Source organism: Mobula hypostoma, chromosome 7 (genome assembly GCF_963921235.1).
Source record: "Mobula hypostoma chromosome 7, sMobHyp1.1, whole genome shotgun sequence".
NCBI lineage: Eukaryota > Metazoa > Chordata > Chondrichthyes > Myliobatiformes > Myliobatidae > Mobula > Mobula hypostoma.
The window spans coordinates 166,744,472-166,771,954 of NC_086103.1; the positions used below are offsets into that span (position 1 = coordinate 166,744,472).

The 27,483-nt window shown below is 41.7% G+C and overlaps 1 protein-coding gene across 1 annotated transcript in view; it reads left to right on the forward strand.

Annotated features, from left to right (window-relative positions):
* The window catches only part of LOC134349733 (gamma-aminobutyric acid receptor subunit gamma-3), a 771,468-nt gene that overhangs the window by 453,257 nt on the left and 290,728 nt on the right, over positions 1-27,483 (forward strand). The window contains exon 6 of the mRNA XM_063054505.1: positions 23,433-23,570. Within this exon, the coding sequence (XP_062910575.1) occupies positions 23,433-23,570 (138 nt within the window). The remainder of the gene's footprint in view (positions 1-23,432; positions 23,571-27,483) is intronic.

Consider the following 27,483-nt stretch of genomic DNA (forward strand, 5'->3'; position numbering starts at 1 on the left):
TGAAGAGAAATTTATTCCTTGGTTATTGTAACATTACAGATCTGTGATTGACAGAGTTGAGTGTTATGAATTTTAGTACAGAAGTTCAAGGTCTAAATCAGCATCAATAATTTGTCCTTATTAGAGTTTTTGCACTCTACTGAGTCAAGAGCTTATGAATATAGAAAATAAGCAGCATCTCAATACAACACTGAGGGAACCCCACGCTGTCAGGGGTACCAACCCTCAGAAGAGATATTAAATCTAAATCCATCTCTTTAGAGTCTGGTTAGGGCATTGGCCAAGTGGTTAGGGCATTGGACTAGTGACCTGAAGGTCGTGAGTTCGAGTCTCAGCCGAGGCAGCATGTTGTGTCTTTGAGCAAGGCACTTAACCACATAGTGCTCCAGTCCACCCAGCTGAAAATGGGTACCGGCAAAATGCTGGGGGGTTAACCTCATAATAGACTGGCGTCCTATCCGGGGGGGAGGAACCTCGTACTCTCAGTTGCCTTACGCCATAAGCTCGTACTCTCAGTTGCCTTAAGCACTGGCCTGATGAGCCTATAAGGCTTTAGATAACTCTATCAGACTTTAAATAACTTTAACATCTCTTTAGGCAAGGTTTCTATTTGCAAAGAGATGTTTGTTGTGTTGCAGGATGGAGACCTTTAGGCAGGAACAATATTCATGAGGGAATGAAGGTGACATAGTAAAAAAATCAGGATTCCTTTGGTCAACCAGACCCTATCATACACATAGAAATGTAATGCCCTGGGTAACATTTCTACTGCTATGCTCTGAGGTATTTTTAGATTAGCAGTTTTCTGTATAAGTAATGTGTCCTACTAAAGTAATGTGTCCTACATGTCATCCAGCTTAGGAAGGGGGTCCCAGCCAAACGGGGTTCTCTTGGTATGTGCTGTAACTCCCTAACCGGTGGAACATCAGAGAGTGTTGGGCAGATGCAGAATTATGAATTAGTCTGATTTGGGGTCTTTTGGTGGGAGCCAAAGAGCAGGGCACAAAGGTAGATGTGACAGAATACCATCAATGGAGGGACCCCATTGTAAGAAGTGCATTCTGCAGATGAATGTCTCCAAGGAGGAAGGGCCAATACTCCTGAGACAGCCAGTTCATCCTAGATGGTCTTCAAGGGAAATTGGGACTATGGTGGTTGCCTTCAGGCAAACTGTGGTTCCAGCGTGAAATGATCTCCACCGTTTATGCGCATGTTTAGACTGGCTTAACTGTAATGGGCCCTTCTAATTTCTTTTCTCTTCGTGTAACTATTGTTAAAGTTGAAAATTTGGTAAATATATTTCTTTTGTAATTTTATGCTGGTGTACAATCTGATGAATGATAACTTTGCATGGAGCAGTACTTACACAGCATTCGCTACAATCAATGTTCCTCCCCAAATCATACCGACCCTAGATGTATATTGTTTATGAAAGGTGGCCTTCTCACCATTGAGTCACTTGGCTATTAGAGAGTTAGCTAGAAGCCGAGTTTGTATACAAGCCCAGTGAGAGGGTTACAGACATTTGCCAAATTATTACATGATGCACAATTTAAATCACAACTTGAGGTGAATAATGACAGTGGTTCCCGTTGCTTTATGTTGTCTTGCAATGTTGCCCCATAAAATGGGTGGAGGGGAATACTTCCATTTGGAGGACGGCACACTTAGTTGAGTGACAGATCAGGGGTAGATGTGTTCAACTGTGTGGCCAGAGCCAAAGACTGGGGAATACATTAGGCATGTGAGCAGAATCACAGACCAAGAATGGGGCACAGTATCTGAATGAGATTGGAAGCTGGCAGTCTGAGTGTAGCCAGGAGTGTGCGCAAGAAGAAACTGAGAAGCTAGGATGAGGCAGTAATACAGGGCTCCTGCACATGAGCCCCTTTGTGTGTGCATGTACGACCAGCACTGACACATTATTGTGTGTATCCATGAAACAGAGCCTGGTCTTCAGTTTTTTTGGTGTCCCCTTCTAGAGTCTGATGGTTGAGCGGTAATAACTGTTCCTGAACCTGGTGGTGTGAGTCCTCAGGCTCCTGTGCCTACTTCCTGATGGCAGCAGTGAGGAGACAGCATTGCCTGGATGATGGGACTCCTTGAAGATGGTCGCTCCTTCTCTGCAACAGCAAATCGGATAGATATGCTCAATAGTGGGGAAGCCTTTATCCATGATGGACTGAGTTATATCGATTAATTTTTATAGGATTGTCCATTCAAGGGCTTTGGTGTCTATACTCCCCACCACACGTCTATAAAAGTTCAGCAAAGTTATAGATGTCATGCTGAATCTTTGTAAACTTCTAAGGAAGTTGAGGCACTGTTGTGCTTTCTTCATAACTCCATTTACATACTGGGCCCAGGATCGATCTTCTGAAATGATAACACCGAGGAATTTCAAGTTGCTGACCCTCTCCACCTCTGTTCCCCTGATGATGGCACAAAATGGATTTCAGTTTCAGCTCATGGATTTCCAGTTTCCTTCTCCTGAAGTCAATAATCATCTCCTTGATCTTGCTGACGTTCAGTGAGAGATTGTTGTTATGGTGCCACGTAGCCAGATTTTCAATCTCCCTTCTAGATGCTGATACACCAACTTTGATTTGGTCAACACAGTGGTGCCATCATCTAGCTTAAAAATGGCACTGGAGCTGTGCTTAGCCACATAGTCATAAGTGTAGAGCTGGAGGCTAAGCACACAACCTTATGGTACACCTGTGAGGATGGAGATTGTGGAGGAGATGTTGCCAATCCAAAATGACAAAATTGAGGATCCAATTGCATAAGGAGATACTGAGGTCATGGTCTTGAATTTTATTGAGTAGTTTTGAGGGGATGATAGTGTTGAATGCCGAACTGTAGTTAATAACGAACATCCTGATATATGCAGCTTTGCTGTCCAGATCTTCCAGAGCCGAGTGAAAAGCCAATGAAAAATTGGAATAGATCCAAGTTGTTTCTCAGGAAAGAGTTGACATGTTTCATCATCAAACTCTCAAAGCACTCCATCGCAATGGATGTAAGTGCTACTGTGTGATTGTCATTGAGGTAGGTTACCATGTTTTTCTTAGGCACTGGTATAATTGAAGCCTGCTTGAAGCAGGTGGGTACCTCTTGCCAAAGTGAGATGTTAGAGATATTGGTGAATGTTCCAGGCAGTTGGTCAGCACAGGTATTTATTACTTGGCCAGGTTTCCGAATGTTTTTGAAGGATGCTCTCACTCGGCCTTAGAGACTGAAATCACAGGATCATTGGGGGCTATGGGAATTTGTGAAACTGCTTCCATGTTTTGATGGTCAAAGTGAACATAAAAAGCATTGAGCTCATCTGGGAGTGAAGCTTTGTTATCACCTCTGTTGTTTGGTTTCACTTGTTGTTGTTGTTCCCTTTCAAGCCTTGTGGTGCATTGGGTGGCATTTTTTGCCATTTCCTTAACATTTGTCAGTTGCTAGCATGATACTCAACCCAGCACAGATGGAAAGGATGAAAGGAGTCAGTCTGATTGAACCCAGGAGCATTCGTCTCAAAGACCAGTGCTGATGCCACTATACCACTGACTGGTGATTGGTTTCACTTTGTAGGGCTAATAGCATTAAAGCCCTGCCGCAGCTGTTGAGCATCTCCTGGTGACTCACGTTTGGTCTGGAATTGCCACTTAGCCCTTGAGATGGCTTTCCAGAGATTGTACCTGGACCTCTTGTATCTTTGTTGGTTGCTGGACTTGAATGCCACTGGTCTGGTATTCAGCAGACTGCAGATCCCAGGGTTCATACAGAGCTTCTGGTTGGAGAAGACTCTGAATGATTTTGTGGGGACGTACTTGTTCATAACTGTTTTAATAAAGTCCATTGACAATTATGGTGTATTCATTCAAACCCCCTAATGAGTCCTTGAACACGGCCCAGTCCACTGACTTGAAGCACTCACATAGCAGCTTCTCTGCCTCCCATGACCACCTCTTTGTTGTCCTTATCTTAGGACCCTTGCTCCTTAGACTTTGCTTGCATGCGAGTAGGAGAAGGACAGCCTTGAGATGAGGTTGAGAGGGATGGAAGCTAAACATGGGTAAATAGTTTAAGTGGTCACCTTGGTCCACATGGATGAGTGGGGCCAAAAGACCTGATTCCATTCTATTTTGCTTTATGACTTTGATAGACCTGAATGGCACTCAGCTATCACAGCTCAGAAACTCAGTTACTTTGACATTGACATCAACACCTTGAGTGAGACTCTATAACCAGGAGGTGGCCAATTAAAAGGACAGGGTTTTGGATCCACCTTCTTCTGGAGGATCAAAGAAGAAGAAAAATGTATCTTCATCAAATGAGCTTCTCCAGCAAGAAATGAGCCAATTGACCTCTTAGTGACTTCCCTTCTGAAATTAGTTAATATCTTGTTTTATTCTTAGCATGGAACCTACATGCTGTTATTATCATTGCATATCTCCCAAACCCTGAAGTTTTAGAAATCATAGAAGTCATGGAACACTACAGCACAGAAACCTGTCTTATGGCCCTACCAGTCCATCCCAAAATATTAACCTACTGAGTTCCATCATCTGCCTACCCTTCCCATCCATGTACATATCCATATAGAATCATAGAGAAGTGAAACAGGCCGATCTAGTCCATGCCAAGACCACTTAAACAACCTACTTTCATTGACCTGCACCATAGCCTTCCAAATCCCTACCATCCGTGTACCTATCCAAATTTCTCTTGAGCATTGACATCAAGCTGGCATTCACCACTTGTGCTGACAGCTCATTCCACACTCTCACGACCTTCTAAGTAAAGAAGTTTCCCCTCATGTTCCCCTTAAACTTCTTACCTTTCACCCTTAACTGATGACCTCTGGTTATAGTCTCACTCAACCTCAGCAGAAAACCTCAGGCTTGCATTAACCTTATCTATACCCCTCATAATTTTGTATACCTATAGCAAATCTCCTCTCAATTTTCTATGTTCTAAGGAATAAAGTCCTAACCTATTCAATCTTTCCTTATAACTCAGCTCCTCCAGACCTGACAACATCCCTATAAACTTTCTCTGAGCTCTTTACACCTTTCCTGTAGCTAGGTGACCAAAACTGCACACAATACTCCAAATTAGGCCTCACCAACATCTTATTCAACTTCAACATAGCATTCCACCTCCTGTTCTCAATGCTTTGATTTATGAAGGCCAATGTGCCAAAAGCTTTCTTTACGACCTGATCTACCTGTGACACCACTTCCTATGAATTATGGGCCTGTATTCCCAGATCCCTTTGTTCTACCACACCCCTCAGTGCCCTACCATTCACTGTGTAAAACTTACTCTGGTTGGTCCTACTGAAGTGCAAAACTTTACACTTGTCTGCATTAAATTCCATCATTAATATTTTGCTTAAATGTTGAAATCAATCCCGCACACATCACTTCTGCTGGGAGTTCTTTTGATACACTCAGCACCCTCTGAGAGAAATTCCCCCTCAGGTTTCCATTAAACATTTCACCTTTCACCCTTAACCCATGACCTCTTGTTCTAATTAGGGATATGGACATTATGTAGGTAGAAACACTTAGTTTTTAGGGTTTTTTTAATTTACTTTTTAGCTGGTTCAGCACAACATTGTGGGCCAAAAGACCTTTTCGTTGACTGTATTGTTGTATGTCCATGTCTAATCCCACCCATCCTCAGTAGAAAAAGCTTGCTTGTATTTACCCTGTTTATACACCTCATTACAATCACTGAATGAAGCCAAGACGCATTTCTATTCTGATCTTCAAAACCCTGGTCTGCATCCCACTGGGGATCAGACTAATCCCCTGATAACTTCAACACCAAGACAAGAAAAAATGCAACTCTGGCATGATGTTCTTGGCAAAGCAAGTTAGGAAAAACTAACTTCACAGTCGGATCCTTTTCATGATTAATTGCTTGGAACACAAACCTGTCATAACAAATCCCATGTCTTGTCAAAGAGATAAGTACAAGACCCCATGGTAACATGCCATTTCAAACACTGTGACCTTCTGTATTGCATCATCTGTCCAAGTGAAAGACATCAGAGATGGCTGCATCATCTGTGCCATAACAGCCACCAGTATCTGCTGGACATCCATGTCAGTGTGGCCCCAAAGTATTAGCAGCAATAGAGGCATTGTTATAAGAATATCAATGGTGATGATCTCAAGGACCTTACAAATCTGGACTACTTTAGGCAATACCTCGCAACGTGTCAATTCGCAGCTTACAGGAGCTATTAAGTGCTTTTGAACAGCTCTGGCATAACTGGCAACTATGAAGAGACTCTTGGCTTCGAAGAAGAACCAGGGCTGGTTTTATGTGCATGACCAGGAGATCGAGGAGCTAATTGAACATGAATGTGAATCCTGTATTGGAAGTTCTACCTTTTCTTCAGGCTCCTGAAAGCAGGAGTTCAGTACAAAACTTATGACCTAAACAATTGGCAGTGGGTGGACAGAGTACAGGAAGTTTATCAGAACCTAAGTGGGGTCTTCAACACTGTAAAAATCCATCTGCTTTCTCAACATGTAAGGCACCAGCTCAAAGAGGACCAGAAATGGAAGTGAAATCATCAGAGGCAGAAAGTCCGGCAATGCATAAGAGCATTTTCGAAAACATCATTTGTCCTTGATGTAACCACAGCTGACTATCCTACAGCAACATTTTGTGTCTAATAGTGTTACCATTTTGACTAGCAAGAAGTCTGGATACCCCATATGGGAGGAATCTCAACTCCAAAACAAGAGAATAGACTCATTTGCAGAATGTCTGGATACTTGAATTGACCTGTGGATACAGTACAAAAATAGTAGCTGGAGAAAGATGAGAATTGTTGAGAATTGGTCCATAAATAAATTTTAGGCAAGATTAAAACCAAAGCAAAAATTATTGGTATGAGTATTGATTTATTATTGTCACATGCTCTAAATCAGAATCAGCATTTGATTTAATATTACCGGCATATGTCACGAAATTTGTTGTCTTTGTGGCAGCAGTACACTGCAATACATAATTATAGAGAAAAAACTGTGAATTACAGTGTGTATATATATTAAATAGTTAAATTAAATAAGTATTACAAAATTGGAAATAAAAACGTAGTGAGGTAGTGTTCGGTAGTTCAATGTCCATTCAGAAATCAGATGGCAGAGGGGAAGAAGCTATTCTTGAATCATTGAGTTTCAGGCTTTCAGGCTTCTGGACCTCCTTACTGATGGTAGCAATGAGAAGAGAGCAACATATGACCTGGGTGATGTGGTCCTTAATGATGAAAGCTGCCTTTTTAAGGCCCTACTCTTTGAAGAAGTCCTGGATAAAAAAAAAGATAACGAGATGCAGTGAAGAAGCTTGTTATGCAAGCAATCCATATCGATCATTCTAAGACATGAGTACATCAAGATAGTGCAAGGCAATAGCAATAATTGAATGCAGAATATATTAGTGTTACAGTTGGAGTGAAAGTGTGCAGTGACCAATAAAGTGCCAGAGCCATGACAAAATAGATTGTGAGATCAAGAGTTCATCCTTAATTTCAAAGGTCCATTGGAGAGTCCTATTACAACACAAGAGATGCCTGGTGGTGTGTGTTTTCAAACTTCTGTATCTTCTGCTCAATGGAAGGGGATGTGGGTGGGGGGGAAGAAGAGAGAATGTCCATTCAGCATGGAAGGGGTCTTTGATAATACTGGATGCTTTTCTGAGGCAGTGCAAAGTGTAGATAGAGTCAATTGGAGGGGAGGTTGGTTTTCGTGATGGACCTGAGCAGTTTCCATAGAATGTTTGTAGTAAATCTTTCTTTCTTTATTATTCGTTAACTTTTACCAAATACTTTAGTTAAGCCTGACTATATTATTAGCAATAATGTTTTTACACCTCCTAAGTTGTATTCATAATTCGAGAGCATACGATAGGGGTCTCAGGATGCCCAAGCTGGAATTTCAAATCTCCACAATGATAATTAAGAAGGTTAAAGGTTTTTTTTCCAGTCTTGAGAATAATGTTAATAAATAAAAGAAAAAATGCTAGCTCAAATCTTAAAAGTTATGGTTAAGAGATCTACATGGCATTGATTTTTTCATTTTAAAAGTACATACTTGATATTGGTTTATTATCGTCACAAGTACCAAGACTACTTGACTTGCATACTGTTCACACAGATCAAATTGAGTTAGAATAAAGTAAAACAGCAACAATAAGCTGTAAAAGCTACCAAAACAGTGCAGTGCAGGTAAATGATAAAATGCAAGATCATAATGAAACAATATATTGTAGAAAAAAAATCCTCTTTAATATAATATTACTTAATTTTAATGGAGCTTTAATTTTAATTTGATGGATTTGTGTGAAACTCCTTAGGGAAGTTTGATTTAATCTTTCCAGGTAATAATAAAACTTTATGAAGTTAGCAAAAGTTATGCAAATAGCAAGTGAAGTGAGTCCTATGTGCTGTGTAAAGATACCAGGTTTATACTCCTCAGGCTGCTTGAATCTATGAATCTCTACTCTGTCTTTGAATTATATGAACTTTATCCAGTCTGGTGTTGGCTTTGTTTTAGACACTCGAATTCATACCTTCTGCTTGTTAAGAGTTGTATATATGTGGATTAAATCTTCCCTCAGCTTTCCACATTTCAGAACCTGAAAATGTAGCATGGTAGTGGAGTGGCTAGCACAATGCTTTACAGTACCAGTGACCTAGGTTCGCCCGCCACTGTCTGCAAGGAGTTTGTGCGTTCTTCCCGTGACCACATTGGTTTCCTCTGGGTGCTCTGGTTTCCTCCAAAAGTCCAAAGACATATTAGTTGGTAGGTTAATTGGTCACTATAAATAGTTCTGTGATGAGGCTAGGGTTAAACTGGGGCTTGCTAGGCAGCATGGCTACTCTGTGCTGCACATCGATAGATAGGTAAATATATAAATGAATAATTTCTATATCTTATGCTATGGGAATCTTCTCACAATTAAGGCAGTGTTTGACCAGTTCAAAGAAAAATCAGTAGAAACATAGAAACATAGAAAACCTACAGCACAATACAGGCCCTTCAGCCCACAAAGCTGTGCTGAACATGTCCCTACCTTAGAACTACCTAGGCTTACCCATAGCCCTCTATTTTTCTAAGCTCCATGTATTCATCCAGGAGTCTCTTAAAATACCCTGTCATGTCCGCCTCCACCACCACAGCCGGCAGCCCATTCCACGCACTCACCACTCTCTGCGTAAAAAACGTACCCCTAACATCTCCTCTGTATCTACTTCCAAGCACCTTAAAATTATGCCCTCTCATACTAGCCATTTCAGCCCTGGGAAAAAGCCTCTGACTATCCACACGATCAATGCCTCTCATTATCTTGTACACCTCTATCAGGTCACCTCTCATCCTCTGTCACTCCAAGGAGAAAAGGCCGAGTTCACTCAACCTATTCTTAAGGCATGCTCCCCAATCCAGGCAACATCCTTGTACATCTCCTCTACACCCTTTCTATAGTTTCCACATCCTTCCTGTAGTGAGGTGACCAGAACTGAGCGCAGTACTCCAAGTGGGGTCTGACCAGGGTCCTATATAGCTGTAACATTGGCTCTTAAACTCAATCCCACAATTGATAAAGGCCAATGTACCATATGCCTCCTTAACCACAGAGTCAACCTGCATAGCAGCTTTGAGTGTCCTATGGACTTGGACCCCAAGATATTTCTGAGGTATGGATTACCTATAGAAATCATTGGAGAAGTACCACAAAAACTCTTAACATGCAGTGGTAAATTAGCAAACTACTGTTAGTGTCCATCCTCAAGCCAAAATCCTGAGTGCCGAGGCCCTAAATGCACTTAATTGTTACTTGGAGATTAAAGATTAACTGTATTTGTCACATACACATCAAAACATACAGTGATACTCGCAGTTGTTTCAAGAATGTGCGGGAGGCACCCTGCATGTCGCCCTGCTCCTGGCACCACCCTGGCATACCTACACCTCACTCGTACTTCTTTGAAACTGGAGCACCCGTCACGGAGAGAACGTACAAATTCCTTACAGAGACTGGGGGTATTGAACTGACACTGTAAAGGATTATGCTAACCACGACGCTACCTGACACCAGTCTCCTGTCGTAGGTGTTCCTCACTCCATCATAGCAAGGGATTACCAAGCAAACAGAGAAAATGCTTCAACGATATTCTCAAAAGGTATTGAAAAACTGTAACATGCCCGTCAAATCATGGGTGCCCCTGGTCCATGATCAATCAAAAGTGGACTCAGGTGTATTTGGGATGATGTTGCAAAAAACCGGGAATTAATACGGAATGAACCTCATCTCCAAGGATCATGATCTTGTCATGGTGGAGAGCCTTATGAGTTCATGAGATCTTGAGAGTGATGATGTCTGGAGTGTAGCTCCTGTTAGGGTCACTCATGGCTGTAATGTCAAGGGGGAGGTTCCAGGCAAAGACCATCCAAGCAAGACCTCAACAGTGGTGCTGCTAGAAGATGATGGCACATCACAATGGCTATGAAGGTGGGGGAAAGATGCAGCCATGAAGAGTTGTCTTACAGTCCAGGGCACTGGGCACTGACACTGACCTGTCAAGGACCGTGTGGTGCAGCAGCCTCTCCACATTAAACAAAGGCACGCACAGGCGTTTTCCATTAATGGAATAACCCCTTTGGAGATTATCATACTCCACTTGTGTAATTCCATCCAGTACTACGAAAGGAACGCACCACCTGTTGATACTGTCAGGCACCTCCTGCTCTACCTGTTCTGATAGAGTCTGCAGGTCCTATGGTGACCTCATAAGCCACTTCTAAACCACAGAAATGGAGTGGAAGATCCACTCTCAACGGCTTATCTGGTCATTTTCAGGACTTCCGCTGTGGGAAAATGGGGGATTAGGACTAATAGCTTTTGCCTACTAGCTGCTGGCATAATCTTGAATGGCCTCCTTCATAGCCATTACAATTCTGTGACTCGATGGTGCCTTTGGTCCAGTAATTGCAATTCCAGCCTGACCAATCCTTTCTCTCAGCTGAAATCCTCCACTCTGCAGAAGCAGCCAGACAAACCATTTACTCCATTAAGCCATTGCAAACCAGTCACAGAAGAAGGGCCATCAGTATCTTCAGTTAACCAAGTACACCCAGTCATAATAGTTTTACCGACTAACTCTAGAGAATGAGACATATGGTATGGCTTGTCTGGTTGTTTAACAAACATTGTATGTTCTTTACACTGTAGTGATTTAAAACTACCTTAACAACTTCCCACCCAATTTTCCATGCCATAACCTTTCATTGATCTGTAAAACTAATGTAATATCTTTGGCCCATCTAGTCTGCTCAATCCCATCATGGCTTAATTATCACCCCTCTCAACACACTGTTTTGCCTTCTCCCCATAACCTTTAATACCTTTACTAATCAAGAATCTATCAACTTCCATTTTAGCTATCCCCAACAATTTGATTTCCACAGCCATTTGTGGCAATGAGTTCCACAGATTTACCACTCCCTAGCTCAAGAAATTCCACTTATCTCTGTTTTAAAGGGGCATCATGTCACAGGCAGTATGAACAATATGGAAAGGGTATAATAAGGCCATATACCAGCGAGTAACTTTAGTACAGATATGAGGGATGTATCTGGATGTTGATAATAATGAATTTGCAAGCAAATAGGCTATTAACTTTCCTTAGCAAACACTTCATTTATCTCAGGAAGGCTGTCTCTGCCCAAAGATAATAGCGATGTCTATCTCCTTATGACTGTGTGCAGAAAGCAAACAGACCATCTGTTTCTCTGAAAACGTGATCCCATTCTGGATGGCACTTTGGTTTCCATTTAGATTGATGTTGTTTGATTTGAATAACTGAGTGGAAATTCAGTTGAATTTTTCATACCAATGCCTTGCTCACTGCTTTATTTACTGTGGTCAGCCACAGTGGAAATGCCAAGGAATAAATATTTATGAGATAATTATCAGCAATATTTGCAATGCTTTTACATTGAACCTACATTTCACTAGGCAGCATATCGAGCAGCACATTGCTAAGCAAATGGAACATAGAATATAACAGAGTACAGCACAAGAACAGGCCAATCAGCCCACAATGTCTGCTGAACTAATTAAACTAATCTCTTCTTCTTGCATACAGTCCATATCCCTCCATTCTCTAGACATTCATGCGCCTATCTAAGAGGTTTTGAAACACCTCTGTCATATCCACCTCAACCATCACCCTTAGCAGCACATTCCAGGCACCCACCTATCTTTATGTAAATACAACATGGCCCGCACATCTCCTTTGAACTCCCCCACCCACTACCACATGAAAGCACGCCCTTTAGTATTAGACATTTTGCTCCCGTGGAAAAGACATTGCTTTCTGCTCTGTGTCTCTCATAATGTTAAAAACTTCTCTCAGGTCCCCCTCAGTCTCTAATGCTTCAGAGAAAACAACCTTATTTTTCCTTCAGAACATATCCTTCTATACGTAGGATTGAAAAGTCAGGTGTGATGGTCTCCATTGCAGCACCAGCATAGACCCCAGTGGCCTGGTACGGGAACACCAATGCCTTTGGGTGAAAAATCCACAAAAAGTAGTGGATTTGGCCCAGCACACCATGGGTAAGGCCCTCCCAGCCATTGATCTCATCTACTTGAAACATTGCCGTGGAAAAGCAGCGTCCATCATCAAAGATCTTCACCACCCAGGCCATGCTCTTTTCTCATTGCTATCATCAGGTAGAAGGTGCAGGTACCTCAGGATTCGCAGCACCAGGTTCAAGAACAGTCACTACCCCTCAACCATCGGGCTCTTGAATGAAAGAGGATAGGTACACTCATTCTATTTTTGATATTCCCAATCCAAATGGACTCACTTTAAGGACTCTTTATCTTGTTATTTCATGCTCGTTATTTATTACTGTTTATTTATATTTGCTTTTGCACAATTTGTTTTCCATTGATCCTTTTTATAGTTACTGTTCTATAGATTTGGTAAGTATGCCTGCAGAAGAAGAATCTCAGGGTTGTATGTGGCAACATGTATGTACTCTGATAATAAAGTTTATTCTGAACTTTGCCATCCAGATTTGGCACCAGAATGGGTGGTCACTTAAAGAAGTGAAACAGGTATCTAACGCTACTACCAGCAGTTCATCTCAGACCTTTCCACACCATGTTGCTAGAAATATCCAGTAGCTATCAGGGAGAATTTAAATCCAGAACTATTTCTGTGCCTTTCCCACCACATTCAGATTTATATACCAAATACAGTGAAATGCATCATTTGCATTAACAACAGCTCGCCCAAGGATGTGTGGCGGCAGCCCACAAGTGTTGCCACACAATCCAACGCCAACACAGCAGAATCTGCCAACACCTCACCAGCATCCACTGATAACTTATTTATGACCCCATCAGCCAAGAGAGAAATTAAGTTATGCTCTGTCGAGCATGACTTAGTCATTCACAATCTCACCTGTGAATTCATAAAAGAAGCAAGTTTAAGTTCTAAGCCAGAACTTAAAAACCTAGGGTGATGCACCAGTAGAGGGCAGAAGTGCTGTCATTTGCCTTCTGTCAGCTCTGTCAGATCAAGGGCCTATCCTGAGCTGTGCACATAGATGCAACTGTGAGGAAAGTCTGCCAATGTCTCTACTTTCTTACAAGCTTGAGGAGATTCAGGTTATTGAAGACTTTAATAAACTTCTACAGATGTACAGTGGAAAAAATTCTGACTGGTAACATTATGATCTAATCTGGAAACTCCAGTGCAAGAGCTTGTAGAGGGTGGAGGTCTCAGCCAGATCCTTCACGTTCCCCACCATCAAGAATATCTACAAGTGGCGATGTTTCAGGAAGGCAAGGACCCCACCATTTGAGCCATGCCCTTTTCTCGATGCTGCCATAAACCAGAACGTACATGAGATGAAGACGCACACCTCAAGTTTCAACAACAATTTCTTCCCCGCTACAATCAAGTTCTTGAACCAAACTGAAAATCTTTAATAGTGCCACTGTTTATTTCTCTCTGTCCCGCCCAATGAGTTGTGACTTTTAAGTTTATTTTTGTCGTGTAACTTACGTATAAATTATGTTAATTTAATTTTATGTTAACAGGTTTTTTTAAATTTTTGTAATTATACTGCTACTGTGGAAAGTTAATGCAAATATCTAATCTGCCCAATCATGTGGCAGCAAACTCAATGCATAAAAGTATGCAGACGTGTCCAAAAGGTCCAGCCATTGGTCAGACCAAACATCAGAATGAGAAAGAAATGTGATCTAAGTAACTTTGACTGTGGAATTATTGTTGGTGCCAAATGAGGTGGTTAAAGTATCTCAGAAACTGCAGATCTCCTTATATTTTCGCACACAACAATCTCTAGAGTTTATAGAGGATGGTGTGAAAAACAAAAAAAAACATACAGTGAGCAGCAGTTCTGTGGGCGAAATGCATGTTAATGAGACCAGTCCAAGAAGACTAGTTCAAGCAGAGAGGAAGGCAACAATAACTCAAATAACCATACGTTACAATAGTGGTGTGCAGAAGAGCATCTCTGAATGCACAACATATCGAATCTTGAAGACCATGAACATACACTCAGTGGCTACTTTATTGGGTACAGGTGGTTCCTAATGATGTGGCCACAGTGTAGATTAGGAGCCTCGTAAAGTATCCAAATTATAATTGTAATGATGGCTATTGCCAATAAGAATGAGCCCAAATGGTAGATTCCAAACCTTGTGTTATTCTATACCATTGAAAATATAAAGATGGGAGACAGCTCGTCAATGCATATGTTGAAAGGCTTTTGCGCCTTTAATTTCTTCTTCTAAACTCTTGGATTCATCATTACATGCACCATAAATGTGTCAAATAAATTAGAAATCCATCTTCCTTTACAAAGCATCCATTGCAAATAATTCTTTGTTTCTTTTAAAAGGTTTTGTTTGCCTTGTACTATTCTAATAATAATTGTTAGAAAATGAGTTCAAGTAGTATGGAAGAATACAATTAATCCAATGATGACTCTTCTTCAACTCTCTATAATATTCAGAGAGCTGATGAACTAATGCAAATATCAGCTTGTGGAAGAGATGCCTTCTCAGGAGCCATTCAGATTCCATGGCACAGCTCTATAAAGATCTAGGAATTTCTCAAATTAATCTGTTCATAGGGGATTAAAAGTTCTTTTGAAGGAATGTTTCCTTTTACTCATGATGAGAAAGTTGCATTATAATTGAGGAAGTTATAATGCATCTTTTAGTTGCATTTTCGTACATTTGGGAGTGCTGCTCATTCACTTCAGGGAATCTTCAAGTCAATCACAGTCCGACACAACCCACACTAAGGAATGATGGCAAGATTCTTCCTCTGCTGAGAACTAATGAATTAATGAACTAGTCAGTGACTAGTCACATGTGTGTGATAGCCCTGTGGTCACTTTTACCAAAGGTCACCCTGTTACTTCTAAGTTATGTAACCCTCTTGACTAGTTCTCTGAACTTGCAGTCCAGTGATATTATAGGCATCCGTTAGTCTAGTGAGACCATGGATTTGCGCATTGGAAGGTTTCCAGGGCGCAGGCCTGGGCAAGGTTCTATGGAAGACCAGCAGTTGCCCATACTGCAAGTCTCCCCTCTCCACGCCACCGATGTTGTCCAAGGAAAGGGCATTAGGACCCATACAGCTTGGCACCAGTGTCGTCGCAGAGCAATGTGTGGTTAAGTGCCTTGCTCAAAGACACAACACGCTGCCTCAGCCAAGGCTCGAACTAGCAACCTTCATATCACTAGATGAATGCCTTAACCATTTGGCCACGCGCCAACACCCAGTGATATTAAGATTGAAATTATTCATTTTTTATGAGATGCCGTTGAGTTCATCCACGTGTCAGCTAAAACTACATGCAGTGGCCACTTTATTTGGTACAGTAGTGTACATCAGTATACCTGTTCATTGATGCAAACATCTAATCAGCCAATCATGTAGTTGGAACTCAATATGTAAAAGCATGCAGACATGGTCAAGAAATTCAGTTGTTGTTCAGAGCAAACATCAGAATGGGGACGAAATGTGATCTAAGTGAATCTGACTGTGGTGCAAGGCAGGGCAGTTTGAGATTTTACAGAACATGGTGCCTCAAACAAAAAGTCATACAGTGAACGGCAGTTCTGTGGGTGAAAATGCCTTGTTAATGAAAGAGGTCAGAGGAGAATGGCCAGACTGCTTCAACCTGACAAGAAGGCAATAGTAACTCAAAAACTATGTTTTACAACAGTGGTATACAGAACAGCATATATTATTTGTCATATTTGTCATATACGTTAATGATCTGGATGATGGGGTGGTAAATTGGATGAGTAAGTTTGCAGATGATATTAAGATAGGTGGAGTTGTGGATAATGAAGTAGGTTTTCAAAGCTTGCAGAGAGATTTAGGCCAGTTAGAAGAGTGGGCTGAAAGATGGCAGATGGAGTTTAATGCTGGTAAATGTGAGGTGTTACATTTTGGTAGAACTAATCAAAATAGGATATACATGGTAAATGGTAGGGCATTGAAGAATGCAGTAGAACAGAGGGATCTAGGAATAATGGTGCATAGTTCCCTGAAGGTGGAATCTCATGTGGATAGGGTGGTGAAGAAAGCTTTTGGTATGCTGGCCTTTATAAATCAGAGGATTGAGTATAGGAGTTGGGATGTAATGTTGAAACTGTACAAGGCATTGGTGAGGCCAAATTTGGAGTATTGTGTACAGTTTTGGTCACCGAATTATAGGACAAATGTCAACAAAATAGAGAGAGTACAGAGAAGATTTACTAGAATGTTACCTGGGTTTCATCACCTAAGTTACAGAGAAAGGTTGAACAGGATGGGTCTTTATTCTTTGGAATGTAGAAGGTTGAGGGGAGACTTGATAGAGGTCCTTAAAATTATGAGGGGGATAGATAGAGTTGACATGGATAGGCTTTTTCCATTGAGAGTGGGGGAGATTCAAACAAGAGGACATGAGTTGAGAGTTAAAGGGCAAAAGTTTAGGGGTTACATGAGGGGGAACTTCTTTACTCAGATAGTGGTAGCTGTGTGGAACGAGCTTCCAGCAGAAGTGGTTGAGGCAGGTTCGATGTTGTCGTTTAAAGTTAAATTGGACAACTATATGGACAGGAAAGGAATGGAGGGTTATGGGCTGAGTGCAGGTCGGTGGGACTAGGTGAGAGTAAAAGTTCAGCACGGGCTAGAAGGGCTGAGATGGCCTGTTTCCGTGCTGTAATTGTTATATAGTTATATGGCTATATATAGCATCTCTGAATGCACAGCACAGGAAAAATGCTGGAAGAACTCAGCAGGTCAAGCAGCATCTATGGAAATGAATAGACAGTCGACGTCTGGGCCGAGACCCTTCTTCACGATTGGGAAGGAAGGGAAAATTCGACAGAATAAAAAGGTGGTGGGGGAGGGGAAGCAGTACTAGCTGGAAGATGAATGGTGATGCCAGGTTTGTGGGAAACGTAAAGGAGAGAAGAGTGAACTGTGGGAGAAAGGGAAGAAGGCAAGACATAAGGGAAAGTGATAGGCAGGTGAGGAGTAGAGGTAAGAGACCAGAGTGGGGAATAGAAGGAGGGAAGAGAGAGGGAATTTTTTTTACCAGAAGGAGGAATCAATGTTCATGTCATCAGGTTGGAGGCTACCCAGATGGAATGAGGTTTCGCTCCTACATCTTGAGAGTATCCTCATTGTTACACAAGAAGAGGCTATGGACCATGGACCAACGTATCAGAATGAGAATGGGGATAGGAATCAAAATGCTTGGCCACTGGGAAATTCTGCTCTTGGCAGATGGAGTGGAGACGTTTGACAAAATGGTTCCCCGATTTATGTTGAGTTTCCCCAGAGCAGAGGAGGCCACATCAGAAATACTGGATGACTTCCCCGGCAAATTCACAGGTGAAGTGTTGCCTTAACTGGAGGGACTGCCTGGGCCGGCAAATGGAAGTAAGGGAGGAGGTGAATGGGCAGGTGTAGCATTTTGGTTGCTTATAGGGATATGTACCAGGAAGGAGATTAGTGGGGAAGGAAACTGGACAAGGAATTCATGGAGGGAAAAATCCACATGGAAAGTGGAGAGTGGGTGGGAGGTAAAGATATGTTTGGTAGTAGAATCCCATTGAAGATGTTGGCAGTGGCAGAGAATAATGTGTTGAATCTGGAGGTTCATGGGATGGTAGCTGAGAACAAGAGGAACTCTATTCCTGCTAAGGCGGTGGGAAGATGGGGTGAACATGGATGTCTGGAAAATGGAGGAGATGGTAAGTGAGGGCAGTATCAATAGTTAAGGAAGGAAGCCCTGTTCTTTGAAGAAAGAGGACATCTCTGATGTACTGTAAAGGAAACGCTCATCTTGGGAACAGATGCAGTGCAGACAAAGGAACTGAGAAAAAAGAATAGTATTTTTTACAGGAGACACATTGGGAAGAGGTATAGTCGAGATAGCCATGGGAATTGGTAGGGTTACAAAAGATGTCAGTGGACAATTTGTCTCCAGGCATGGAGACAGAAAGATCAAGAAAGGGGAGGAAGGTATCAGAAACGGACCAAGTGAAATTAAGGACTAAAGGTACAATAGATCAAATCTTGAAGTGGTTGTTCTGCAGTAACAGAAGACTATGAACATACACTCAGTGACCACTTTATTAGGTACAAGAAGTATTAATTAAGCAGCCTTTGAGTGCATGTTTTGTAAGAAAGCTTTGCTTGTGAAATGCTATGGGTCATTTTGAAAAGATTGTGGAGAAGTCTTATGTTCACATAATTTGCATACTGCATGTTTGGACAAGTAATAATATTGTAATTGCTAGATAATCTGTATTATGGTGATATTTGTTCTGGAATAAAGTTTGGCCAGAATACTGGAAGAATTCCCAAATTCATCTACAGTATCATAGCTTATAATCTTTTGCCTTTCACAAGAGTGAGCTGGCAGAATCACAGACTGAAGTGCAATCCATTGATGTATCAAAAAAAAACAGCAGATGCTGAAAATCTGAAATAAAACCAGAAAATGCCAGAAATCCTCTGCAGTCTAGGTACAATCCGTGGAAAATGAAACAGTTAACATTTCTCTTTCTAAAACTGAGAAGGAGAGAAATGTGTTTGCCAAGGTAGCAGAAAAGCTGGAGGAGGGCAATACGTAAAACAAAAGGAATTTCACTGACAGGATGAAATAATATGGCAGTTAAAATCAGATTAAGCTTTTTTCTCTGTTTTGCTAATGTTGTACTGTCTGTGGAATGTCATATAGTTTGGTTCACTGAGACATAAGCATACAAACAAAGTGAAAAGAAACAAAAAGATGACAGACCAAAATGCCCAGTTCGCAACAAACAGAAAGAAAGAGCAAGTTAACATAAGATGGAGGATTCAGTATTGAGTCTTGCAGGTAGTAGATGGATGATAGACAATACACACAAAATGCTGGAAGGACTCAGCTGGATAGGCGTCATCAATGAGGGTAATAAACAGTCGATGTTTTGGATCAAGACCCTTCATCAGGACTGGGAAGCAAAGGGGCAAGACCCAGAATGAGACAGTTGCAGGAAGGGAATGAATGCAAGACAACAGGTGACAGGTGAAACCAGGTGACAGAAAAGATGGGCAGATGGGGGAGGAGGGATAAAGTAAGAAGCTGGGAGGTAATAGGTGGAAAAGTTAAAGGGCTGTAGAAGAAGGAATGTGATAGGAGAGGAGAGTGGACCATAGGAGAAAAGGAAGGAGGAAAGAGGGAGGTGACAGGTAAGTGACGAGAAGAAAAGAGGTAAGAAGGGAATCAGAATGGGAAATGACAAAAAGAGAGAAAGGGGAGGAGGAGATTTATAGAAGTTAGAGAAATCTAACTTCCACTTCATATTCTGTCTGGGTATCCTCCAACCTGATAGCATGAATATCTGTTCTCTAGCTATGAACACAAGAGACCCTGTATTTGCTGGAAATCCAAAGCAACATACACAAAATGCTGGTGGAGCTCAGCAGGTCAGGCAGCATCGATGGAATGAATAAATTTACTGCAGCATCAAATGCTGAATTTTCAGAAGAGCTATCTGATTATCCAAAGCGTTTTTTTGATATTCCAGCCATACATGGAATATGGATTAGAGAATGGGTAACTGATGATAGATGAGTGAGCTTGGGCTATTCTCCTTGGAGCAAAGGAGGATGACAGGTGACTTGATAGAGGTGTACAATATAAGATTATGAGAGGTTTAGTGTGGATAACCAGCACCTTTTTCCAAGGGTGACAATGGCCGATACTAGAAGGCATCCATTTAAGGTGAGTGAAGAAAAGTTCAAGGGAGATGCCAAACAATGCATTTTACTATACGTTCGGATGTACATATGCTAAATAAGTGAATGTGGATCTGAATCTGAATCAGAGGTAGATTTTTTTAATACAGGGAGTCGTCAGTGCCTGGAACAGGTTGCGGGAGGTGCTGTTAGCGGCTAATACAATAGGGACATTTAAGAGACTCTGAGTTTGGCATATGGATGTAAGAAAAATGGAGGGTTATGGGCTGTCTAGGAGGGAAGGGTTAGATTGGTTGTATTTTAGGATTGTACAGATCAGCACAACATCATGGGTCAAAGAGCCTATACTGTGTAGTATTGTTCTATGTTCCAAGTTCTATAAAGTGTTGTAACACAGAAGTAGTTCCTTCACCCCACCATGTTCATACCGCCATTGAAAGTACTCATCAGTACTAATCCCATGTACCAGCACTTGGTTTATAAACTCCATGCCTTGGTAATTTAAATACTCTTCTAGGTATTTCTTAAATGTAATAAGAATACCTGCCTCCACTACTCATAGTCTGTGCATTCCAGGTGCTAACCATTCTCTAGCTGAAAAAAACTTTCCACAGATCTCCTCTGGATTTTTGCCTTTCAGGTACTGACATCTCTACTATGGAGCGAAGTTTCCTTCTGTCTACCTCCTGATATATAGGGGCAATCACTGAGAAGTTGAGAGATCATAGAAGTTTTTGGGTTTGATGGCAAAAAAATAATTGAAAGGGCAAAGGTGGATTGAAAAGCAAAGCTCTGAAGTAATAAAATTAACATTGAGAGGAGTGAAACCGGTTGATTTGGAGTTGTGAAGTGATGAATACCCTAGCTATTTCAATATCGTCTGACAAGTAGTGATTAACAAGTATAAAGGGCTTTCAAGTAGCCCCATTTTTTAAATACTTGAACCCCTGACCAGGTGAACACGAAGTATACCACTTAGTCAATTGGGTAAGGGCAGGCATATTCCATTTTTTTACAGGATGGAAGTAAACAATTTCACTTGACGTCCTACAATTTTCAACTGATTCAGTCCCTTCATCTACCCCAGTGTAAGTACCTTGTATTGTGACTGACTAAAACTCAAAACACATGGAAGCTAAGTCTGGAAAATATACGATCAGTGGTCACTTGAACAGGCAAGTCTTGTATCTAATAAAGAGGCCACTGCGTGTATGCTGAATAAAAATCTTCATCCTGAGAGCAGATGCAATAGAGATGGAGGAATTGAGAGAAGGAGATAGAAATTTTTCAAGTAACAGGGTGGGAAGAGGTATCATTCATGTTCTATGGCCTGCTGTCCTCTCCCATCAGATTCCCCCTTCCCCAGCCCTGTATAACTCTCATCAATCAACTTCCCGGCTCTTGACCACCTGTCCCCCACCTGCCAGTTTCACCTATCACCTCGCGTTTCTTCCTCCCCTCCCCCCACCTTCCTACTCTGACACCTTTTTTTCCCAGTCCTATGAGGTAAGTCACAGCCCGAAACGTCTACTGTACTTTTGTTCATAGATGCTGCCTGGCCTTCTGAGTTCTTCCAGCATTTTGTGTGTGTTAGAATGAAAAAATACTCATTTTGTTGGCGTTGAGGGATGGTACTGTGGAAGTTGCGGTAAGGCAACTTCCACAGTAGCCTGTAGTCAAGCGAAACCTTTGAAATGAGGCCACCGGAAACACCTCTGCTTACTACAGATGAGATACACAGCAGCAGTGTGTCGTCAGGCAAAATAGAGGCCTCTGTAGTGAGTAACTTTTCCAGAAAGTTCTTTCTAAAATTGAGTATCCCTTTGCACAATAAGGGTGCCAGAGACAGTCGAGATAACAGAAGGATGTGAAACATCCCCAACAACTAAAGCTCTATTGTCTTTACTAACTCATCGGCTGTCTGCTTGAAGTTTTGATTGAATTTAACACCTCTGTTGTGAATGGTTATTGACCTTATGAGTAAGGAATTTGTAATATATACAATATACAACAATCAATATCTGTAACTGATAAGCCAGTTCTTTATAAAAATAGAAGTCTTCTGCTCAGCCTTCAGAGCAGTGTGGGTGACAGGAGCCCATGCTGTTCTCCTCATGCACAAGCAAAATAAAAGGAACGTTTGAGTCGTAAGAGTGAGTGTGTTCTGGGCTCAGTTATTTTAACGATTTCATTTTAATCTATTGTCAGTGATGACAGTTACTTTGACATTACCATGAATACACAACTAATCAGAGGATTAAGTGACAAAACAAACCTGTCCTGAACTGTGCATTTTGCAGCAGGGATATACCTTTGGCAATGTGCTAATAGCAGGAACATGCACCTTCTTGCTTCCCCATGTAGTTTCAACGGGACAGATTCAAAATGTCTCACACCCAATGACTGATTTTACTAGCCGCAAAGTATCTGTTGGAAGTAAAAATTATGTACAGCTTTTATTTCCTGAAGCCTGGGCCTCATTTTAGTTCATCCATAATTATGCTATCCATCATCTCATAACAACACACATCAAAGTTGCTGGTGAACGCAGCAGGCCAGGCAGCATCTCTAGGAAGAGGTACAGTCGACGTTTCAGGCCGAGACCCTTCGTGACGGAAGGTCTCGGCCTGAAACGTCGACTGTACCTCTTCCTAGAGATGCTACCTGGCCTGCTGTGTTCACCAGCAACTTTGATGTGTGTTGCTTGTATTTTCAACATCTGCAGAATTCCTGTTGTTTGCATCATCTCATAACTCCAGAATGATCCCTAACACCCTTTAGGACAGTTCCCATGGCTTCACCTAATATGGAGCTTGAAGGAGCAAGAGCTACCACTCCGCAGGGGATGAACTGGTCCCTCCCTTCTGTCCAACCATTGTTTGCCCTCTCAATGACACAGGACTCTTCGGTAAAGATGGACATTAACAACACTGAAGGATCCTCATCTGCCTGAAAGGGGTCCTATAATCCACCTAGAATTCACTGGTGTCCCAGTGGAAGGGGTACTCAGTACTGTGTTACAAAAATGGCACCGCCTAGGATAACATATGTGCAAAGTTGTACACAAAGAGCTGTGCGTTTGACCACTGAGACTTTTTCTTTACTCCCTTACCAGATGGATACCCAAAAGATGAGATGGTTTACAAATGGAGGAAGCACTCTGTTGAAGCTGCCGATCAGAAGTCCTGGCGACTCTACCAGTTTGACTTCCTGGGTTTGAGGAACACGACAAAAATTATTGAAACAACTGCAGGTATTGGAATAAAGTTTTGTTTTATTTCTCGTTAATATTTAAAAGGCTTATGCCCCACTGATTGGGCAATGAGGTTGGAATGGATACTTGCAAATGAATACAACAGTTGTGATGTGTAATTTTGCGGTGATTCCAATGAATTGGATGAATGAGATGAATTGAATTATGCATTTATACAACATAATTAGGTCAGGATTTGGTGCACCTGGTGTGACAGGAATACAAGGTCAAACTTGCAGATTGTAAGCACAGCTTGCTACATTAAAACTAAGCCAATCTGGTTGAGAAATGTGTCCTTGTTGCGAGCTCCAAGTGAACTGAAGCCAAGAGGCAGTGTGCAACTCAGTGTTGATGCTGTATTGTCTATTTAACATTTCCAGGCAGCAATGAGTTTTTCGGCATTCAGTCAGTTGAGACCTGTCAATTAAGAAGTAGTGGCTTTGAAGTTGGATCTCTCAATGTCAAGTTCCCAAGCCTAACGTTGGAGCAAACTGGATCGGATCTTCCAGGGCCATATTCCTCGCAAAACATAGAACATAGACAGTACAGCACAGTACTGACCCTTCGGCTCATGATGTTGTGCTGATCTTTTAACCCACTCCAATCCTTTTCTCCCACTTTGCCCTCCATTTCTCTTTCACCCATGTGCCCATCTAAGAGTCTACTAAACATACCAAATGCATCTGCATCTACTACCAACCCTAGCAGTGTGTACGTAGTTACTAACCTCTGACACCCTCCTGTACTTTCCTTTAATCATATTAAATATATATCGTTTCATATTAGCCGCTGCTACCAAGGACTAGGTTGCAACGGAAGAGAAAGTGAAGCGTAAGGGAAGTCATGCTGCACATGATCGGATAGTATGCTCAATTTCATCGTATATGCAGCATCTTCTGAGTGATATTCACTTTATCTCTGTTAGTAAAAATAATGAGGTCATCTCTCCCAACGCTGGGAATGTTATTCTTTATTAGTAGAAACATAGGAACATAGAAAACCTACAGCACAATACAGGCTCTTCAGTCCACAATGCTGGCCGAACATGTACTTACTTTAGAAATTACCTAGGGTTACCCATAGCCCTCTATTTTTCTAAGCTCCATGTACCTATCCAAGAGTCTCTTAAAAGACCCTATTGTATCCGCCTCCACCCCCATCGCTGGCAGCCCATTCCATACGCTCACCACTCTCTGTGTAAAAAACTTTCTATCTAAGTGTCTCTTAAATTTTCCTAACATATCTGCCTCTACCACCTGGCAGCACGTTTCATGCACATACCACTCTCTGTGTATAAAAAAAACCTCCGAAATTCCCACTGTACTTTCCTCCAGGCACCTTAAAACATTATCCATTTCCACCTGGGATAATGTCACGGACTGCCCACTCTATCTATGACTCTTATCATCTTGTACACCTCTATCAAGTCACCTCTCATCCTTCACTTCAAAAAGAAAACTCCTAGCTCCCTCACCCTATCCTTATAGGACGTGCTCTCTAATCCAGGCAGCATCCTGGTAAATCTCCTCTGCAGCCTCTCTAAAATTTCCACAAGCTTTCTATGATGAGGCAACCAGAACTGAACACAATATTCCAAGTGTGGTCCATTTAGTGTTTTATCGAGCTGCAACATTACCTCATGGTTCTTGAATTCAGTCCCCAGACTAACAAAGGCCAACAAATCATAAACCTTATCAACTTGTGCTGAAACTTTGAGGGATCTATGGACGTGGGTCCCAAGACCCCTCTGTTTCTCAACACTTCCACGAATTCTGCCATTAACCTTGTACTCAGCCTTGAGGGTTGACGTTCCAAAGTATATCACTTCCAACTTTTCTGGAAAGAATTCCATTTTCCATTTCTCAGCCCAGCACTACTTCGTGTTAATGTCCTGTCATAATCTGTGAATGTTTACACGATCAACAACACCACCAACCTGTGAACACCGCCGGTTAGGGACCTCCAGAAAGAATATATTCCATTTAATAACACACTCTGCTTTCTGTAGGCCAGCCAATTCAGAATCTATTTTTCCAAGTTTCCATGAATCATAAGTCTCCTGAATTTCTGAATGACACTGCCGTGGATGTTGTCAGCATCCATGAATGTTGTCAAACTAATATCCGTATATACACCATATCCACCTCTCTACCTTCATCAATTTGTTTTGTCGCTTCCTCGAAGAATTTCATCAGGTTGGTAGAGCATGTCCTGCCCCACACAAGGCGTGCTGACTATCCCTAATCAGACGATGCTTCTCCAAATGCTTGTAAATCCTGTCCCTAAGAATCTCTTCAGTAGTTTGCCTACCATTGATCTAAGACTTGCTGCTATATAATTCCCAGAATTTTCCCCAGTACCTCTCTTGAATGAGCAGTGTCTGAAATACATTTGATTTCATGTTGGTGAGGTCTACTATCATAATTTTGGGTGTAGCCCTGGAGAAGCAGCTTTTCAATTGTGGCAGAGCTCAGCAAGTATTCCTGCTTGTTATTATGGGCCACAGATACTGCTAACGATCTTTGTCGGTGTTCCCAGTAGAGCACAGTTGTGCTTGTTACACATAGCTCCCAGGGTAAATGTTCACCTACTTTCAGCCATCTGTAATGCACCCTGAGATGAACTGGAGGTCGTATTGCCCGCAGTATCTCAACGCATGTGAGCTTGTATTAACCCAGGGAAGGTTTGGCTTTGATGATATAAGTTTCTTCAAATGCATGTTAACTAAACCTGAGCATTATGGGTTGAAAATGAGCCTCTCTATAATCTGACATAACAAATGACCTTCAGCAGGACACAGGAGGTCAAGGATAATATTGAATTGGATGATCCCATAACATAATCACTGTCATTTCTGGTACTGAATACTAAACATTTGAGGTTATTGGTGTGAAATACCCAATAGCTGTGATATTGATTAAACTTGCAGGTGCCTCTTCTAAACTGACGATGCAATAACCTGACCATTATATTGAAGGAAGATTAAAATGGAGCCAGTCTGTCATATTTTTACCTGGCAAACTGCTTGTTTATATAAAAAAAAAAGAACCCATGCAAAGCTAGTGAAATGTCATGAGACAGTTGCAAAGCGAGAATTTTATTCTCCATGCACAACTGGCTTGTACCCTGGAAGACGTGTCATCATCAGAATTCCCTGATGTTGGTACAGCTTGCACAGGATGTTACTGGAATTTCTTCCTTCACTGTTCTTGCTTGTGATTGACATGTTGTGATTTTCACAGATCAGTTAGCCTGGCCTTTAGAAGTAGAAATGCTCATGGGGATTTGGTCCTGTCTACACCACATTGGTAATGTTGATAGAGACTACTGAAGAGTTCACTTTCAACCAAACTAAAGGCGCAAAAATCCTCTCTGGAAGCAGTGATGAGGCCTAGTCTGGTTTAAACTCAGACAGCAGCATTCTTGTCATTGAAGGTTATTGCTAGAAGTTTCGTAGCATAAAAAATGATCAAAGTTTACGAAGCGCTGAGGTCAAGAGGGTTGAGAGCTTCAAGTGTCTGGGAGTGAACATCACCGATAGCCTGTCCCGATCCAATCATATAGATGTCATGACCAAGAAATCACACCAGCACCTCAACCTCCCCATGAGGCTAAAAAATTATGACCTATCCCCTCGACTCTCACCAATTTTTATGGATGCACCACTAGAGATGCATCATATCTATGTATAACAACTGCTCCACTGTAAATGCAAGAGTTGTGGACACATCTTAATACAGCTTCAGGTCCTGAAGAAGGGTCTCGGCCTGAAATGTTGACCATATAACCATATAACAATTACAGCACAGAAACAGACCATCTCGGCCCTTCTAGGCCATGCCGAACTCTTACTTTCACCTAGTCCCACTGACCTGCACTCAGCCCATAACCTTCCATTCCTTTCCTGTCCGTA